Source organism: Paroedura picta, chromosome 1 (assembly GCF_049243985.1).
Source record: "Paroedura picta isolate Pp20150507F chromosome 1, Ppicta_v3.0, whole genome shotgun sequence".
Taxonomy (NCBI): Eukaryota; Metazoa; Chordata; class Lepidosauria; order Squamata; family Gekkonidae; genus Paroedura; species Paroedura picta.
The window spans coordinates 116,653,768-116,659,767 of NC_135369.1; the positions used below are offsets into that span (position 1 = coordinate 116,653,768).

General features: G+C 43.0%; 1 protein-coding gene across 4 annotated transcripts in view; it reads left to right on the forward strand.

Annotated features, from left to right (window-relative positions):
• TBC1D32 (TBC1 domain family member 32) overlaps positions 1–559 on the forward strand; it is a 94,843-nt gene extending 94,284 nt beyond the window's left edge. For all 4 annotated transcript variants that reach the window (XM_077300749.1, XM_077300722.1, XM_077300740.1 and 1 more), the window contains one exon: positions 236–559. In XM_077300749.1, coding sequence (XP_077156864.1) covers positions 236–355 — 120 coding nt within the window. In that variant the 3' untranslated portion in view covers positions 356–559. The remainder of the gene's footprint in view (positions 1–235) is intronic.
• The last annotated feature ends 5,441 nt before the right edge of the window (positions 560–6,000 follow it).

A 6,000-nucleotide genomic window follows, 5' to 3' on the forward strand; every position in this document is an offset into this window, starting at 1 on the left:
AATTGCTTATTCTGTTAGCAAAGGTGTAATTAGAAAAATGTTGTCTAGAAATGAATGCCAATTTCTCATGTCTGTTGCAGTTTATGGTGATCTCTTTCAGTGGCATGCCAGACTAAGTGCCAGTGGGGGGACAAAATGAAATGAGTTCCCTTTGGGGAAAAGCTAGAAAATACTAGTGTGATGGTGTGAAATCATTTTTCCTAGCTAATAATAATTTTCTTTGTGCAATGGACAGGAAGAAGCACTCCACGAATTTCGAGTGAGTGATTACTTCGGATACATGGAAAGTTTGGCTTCAACGTACAGACCAGTGCTTTTAAGAGACATGAAGAACATTAAAGTGCAGAGCACATAGATCAAGCAAATAAGCATCTCATTCCACATTTTAGTTATGTACTTAAGGAGGGACTGATTGTTTATTTCATATACCTCCCTGTAAAAATGAATTCATTCTAAACGTTCATACTGCCAAATCAATAATGAGGGTTTTCAGCACACAGCTTTCACAGAATGACATCTTCTAAATTGAATCATCTGAAAATAAACTGTTTTTATTCTAGCTAGGCACCATAGCCTTGTTTATTCTTGGCTTCTGAACCTGCCCTTGAATTACTTAAAGGTCCTGTTTATGTTTTCTGGGAGAAATTTCCATACCATTACATTTTGCTTACCTTCAGTTCCTACCTAAAAGTTCTAAATCGCATATGGGTTTGACAGTAAAAAACAGTAATCTGAATAATCCTTTATATAACTCAGCCCTTGTTAATAGGGATGAGTAAAGGCAGAGCTGCTCTCCTGCATACAGCAGGAAGGTCGGGATAGAATGCTATAGATACTTGGTTCTTCCTGCTCGAAGCACAATGGATCTCCCTTTGTTACAGTTTAAACAATGTCACTTTCACCAGCATCCCCCCCCCCCCGAAATTCTACATTTTGTTGAAATTAATGAATGAATGAGTTGCATTTATTCTGAATTAAAATGTTAGGTGGCTGTCTTGGTCCACAGAAAATCTCAAAAGCAAAAGTTTTGTTAGGACCTAACAAATGTCACTAAACAATGTGCAAACTTTCAAGTTCTGGCAGCTGTTTTGAGTTGCTTTCCAAACATCTCTCTGATTGCCCTACAGTCTGATTGTGACTGTTCAGCAAGGTAGGTTCAGCTGCCAAACAGGTTCACTGAGAAATTAGCAGCATCCCTAGTAGTTGTGCGCTGGTGGAGGGTAGGAAGTCTGAACAGTATTTACACCCTGTTGAAATCACTGGCCTATAGTTGAACACCTAATCTAAGGGCCAGCTCATACATAAAACTTCACAATATATGTGTATTGCATCATTAAGGTACGTAACATTATAAAGAGAATAAGATGGCAGGTCCCAGCGCTTTGAATCAGATGCTCTGTAATTCAACAAAAGAGAGATGACGAAAGCTAGGGCAGGGCCCATTATGCACGGCCGCCGAAACGGCGATTTCGGGTCACGTGGAAAACGCGGAGGGGGAAGACGCGACGCATACCGGTTATGCACGGGGCGGGGCGCGACGGCGGCAAAACCCAGAGTAACCGATTATGCACGCGCCGATCCGGACGCCGCTTCTGGTTACGCCCCGCTCACCCGGAAGCTGCGCTTTCTTCCGCGTTTCACTGACGCGGCTTTTTCGGCGGCATGCACCGAAGCTGCAGCCGGTTGCAGCCGGCTCCGTGCGTTATCCGTGATTTTAGTCGCCGCCATTCCACCCTGAATGTGCGCTAAAACCCCCGTGCATAATGGGGCCAGTAGGCACAAACAGAAATAATGTGGATTTTATTTCAGTTACAGGAGCTTGGCCTGGTTTATTATGGAAAAAGGAATTGTAGGTTTCATGGGAAAAGGGACTTTTAAAGAAGGACTGAGGGAGGTAAGTCTGTTGGGCTCAACAGAAGTGTTCAGATAGGCAGTTTCAAGCTTAAGTCCTAAGAGGGGAATAAAGCAGGAGGGATCAGAAGAATTGCTGTGGATAGTGGAAATGGAGAAATAAGGAGGGAGAAAGGCAAGGTGAGCAAGGCCCTATAGGTTTTGAAGGTAAGGTTCACTGGTGCATGCTAGACTGAAAGCTAGACTGGGTGCTAATGATGAGTTTGAAGGAAAGACATATCATCCAGTCAATCAGTTATTTGGCAAATAGAGTGCTAGAAGGAGATGAAGTATAGTAGACTTCTTGAAAGAGGTGGGGGATTAGGGAATGGCAACAGAAGACAAAGAGCAGAAAGCTACAGCAGCCAAAGTGAGAGGTGATCACTCGACCCCGAAGCCGACACACCCCTGCCCTACCATCGTTGGGGGGGTGTGCAACAGGGTGGGAGGCCTCTCCACCCCTCCCAAGGCCTGCCTCCCTCCCCCCCCTTCCTGACACTAGTGCCCACTGCATTCTATCCTGCAGCAGGCTTGACGACTAATATTTTATATAATTTCACCGTTCAAATAGTTGGTCAATTGGCAAGTGTGCTAACCCTAGCCAGGAAGACTCAGCCCCTTTGCACAAAGAAAATGTCTAACTTTACCCTGAACTTTAAGTACAAAGCTCTGTGGACAGAGATAACATGCTTGGCACTGAGAGTTTTTCCAGACATTTCATAGAAGAAAGGCAGCCTGTATTCATCTGGGCCTATGTGGAGATATTAGATCCACTAGCATATTGGAATGTGCCTGATGGGAAGTCTATTTCAGATTTATTTGTGGATTGGCTTACCAATATTGTGATATTGGTTGTTCATCACCTGAGTGTAAAATTGCTAATGGCTGGGAAAACATGGATTCATAGGACTTTGATCTAACCCTCAGAAATTTCCTTAATGGAACAATGATGAACAACAAGTTCCTGAGGAGTGAAGGCAATGTGGTGTACTGATTAGGATCTAGGAGACCCAGGTTTGACTCTCTGCTTTGGTTTACACTAAACAAAAAATAAAAATGGTGTGACAAAATGGTGCGTATGTATGAATGTATATATCACTACAAGCCAAAATAAATAATGCAATGATATTGGCCTGATACAATATGGTACTGTTTGTAAGAGATGCAATACGATTTCGTTGGGCATTGAAGCAAGAATGAAAATGAGAGACAGAAGCTCATCCATTTCCAGTTGTCACATTCAGCATGCTTTATTCATGCTGAACTTTTTCAGGAAAGAAAAGAGGACTGAGAGCTATAGCTAGCCCTGCTTGTTTGTGGTATTTGTAAAAGAAAGTTACTAACCTTTCTAACCTGCAAAGGCAGCCATGTGACTGTATAAGGGCAGTGCCTAGTGAAACTGGAGAAGTCAAAAGAAAATTTGAGGCCAAACGCACTTTTAAAACCCACAAAGTTTTATTCAAGGTGTGAGCTTTTGTGCATGCAAATTTTGTTCTGCTGCTTCAGACCAATATGGCTCCCCACCTGAATCTATCTTTGTAAAAGTCAAAGTCCACCACCATTAAGGTTACCAGTCTAAAGATGAGTCCTGGATTTTCCCCAGAAGAAAATGGCAGCTTTGGAAGGCAGACTATGCAATGCCCCATTCCCACTGAGCACCTATTCCAGGCACTGCCCCAAATCTTTCTGATGATTCCCACACTGAAGCTAGCAACTCCAGCCTGCCTAGGTTTTCCAAGGATCTCAAGCTGAGAACAACTCTTAGGCATCAGAGACTCTGACCCTTTCCTCATCAGTAACAGAAACAAAGTTAATGATGTAAAACAAACAATTGTGCTTCATTTGCATAATTATGCAGATTACAAGATCTGAAATATGGTCTAGAAATAGGCTGAAGGTTCAAGGGGGTGGCAGGTTACAGTGGATGAGCGATAGGGTTGTGAGTGCCCTGCACTATGCAGGGGGTTGGACTAGATGACCCAGGAGGTTCTTTCCAATTCTATGATTCTATGATCCTACGGCTAACTGGTGTTTTGTTGCAACAGGATTAATATTGCAGGCTAACTACATGGCAGGTAGCATATAGGTTCCCTGCTCCCAGAAAGTAGGGGGAAACCTAAATTAAAAAAAAATTCCTGGCTTTTTAAAGGCATAACTTATAATAACAGTGACTGGAAATGGAAGATGATATTGTGGCCCCTCTGGGTCCATTTCTTTCCATACCTCAGTTTGTATCTTAGACTTTAATGTATGACTATTGATGGTGATAGGCTGTGGTGCTGATATGAATAGCACTTTTAAAGCACCATGTCTGTAAAATAAGTTGAAGACAACTAAAGGGCACAAATTGCAGCTATCACAGTTCCCACTAAAGCAAGCACACTTTCTTTTCTCAAATTGCTGCACATGAATGAGGATTACACACACACACACACACACACACAAGCATGCACAGTAAATTGCAAAGACTGCCAAAGTGTCAAAAGAATTTTTCTTTGTTGAAAGATGTATGTATATTTTAAACCAACAGAATGCCTTTAACATTCTTTCTCATTTCAGCAATCATTGCTATTTGTATTGAACGGCTGAGCAGACAGATGATATTACATATCTTCCTCCGGCATTCTATCTGTTTCTGTTGCATGGCCTCTCAGTTTCTGATGCTGCAGCTCCACTAGAAATATATTGGTTATGCCATCAAGCCATGTTACTGAAGGAGCTTGAGCTATGGAACATATTTTCCAAGGAGGCAGTGACATGAATGGATGGATACTTGAGGCCTGTATAGGCATCATTTGTAATGGAAGAAGAAGAGTGGGTACTTATATGCTGTTTTTCTCTACCAGAAGGAGCCTCAAAGTGGCTTACAGTTGCCTTGCCTTCCTCTCCCCACAACATGTTTGCAACCCTCCTCATGGGAGACCCCTCCCACATTTCTCTTCTGCCCAATCGTGGCTTTTTGCCTCCTGATGCTGCAAGGGAAAATAAGCTGAAATTCTCCCCCCACTCCTTGGCGTGGCAATCACAGCAAGCCACCAATCACAGCACAGTTGACTGAAACTACCCCCCCCCCAGCCCTGATTTTTTTAAAGGCACTAGTGCGTTGCTATGTGGCAATGCCACACCATAAATGCATTTTAAATAAAGAATTAACACTTCTGTGTTGCTATGGGGAAATGCTGGGATGATACAGCATACACCTGTTTTGGGATTTGTGTTCTTTTGGACTTTTTATGTTTTGGTGGATTTCTGAGATTTTGAACATGGTAACTGGAGCCCAAAAAGTCATTTTTTGTAAACAATTGGCTGAAAAACAAAGCATTCAGATCCCTGTATGATTAGGAGAAGGCTGCTCTATCACCCACACCTCTTTCCCACCTCCAGAAAATACAAACTGACTGTTTTTGCCTTTCTGAGTTATGAGAAGGCTGGACATGGTAACTGAAGCCCAAAAAGACATTTTTTGTAAACGGTTGGCTAGAAAACAAAGCGCTCAGACCCCTGTATGATTGGGAGAAGGCTGCTTGATCACCCATCCCCCTCCCTCTTTCCCAGCTCATTTCTCACCTCCAGAAAACACAAATGGACTGTGTTTTGCCTGGCCTTTGACACTTTGCAGAAGATTTCATTTTACCATCGAAAATGTAGCCTTGCAGCCATGCTGCAATGTGAACTGCGACATTTAAAAAAAATTACTCGGAGCAGGAAATGGAAGTGGCGGGGTGAGGTTGGGACAATGTTGCAGAGACCATCGCACCTTTCCCCCTCCATACAGGCTTGCCCCTGGTTGTTCACCAATGGGATGTGAGATAAAAGCTGGAAAATCCACTTTTTGTGATTTCCCTTATCCCAAGGCAAATCTGGCCAAAACTCAAGCAGGTGACATCATGTGAAGGGGGTTCTAAAACTCACCATGAACCAGAGGCTGTCCTGATCCCTTGTGTGGAAACGGTCCATATGTTGCCTGTCCTGAAGAATGGTTCACTGTGGCCAAGGTAGGAGAAGGAAATGCTGGTACAAGGCAGAGGAACAAGAACCCAAATATGAAGTTAGAGGTGCAATTCAAATGGGTAGCCGTGTTGGTCTGAAGTAGCACAATAAAATCAGAGT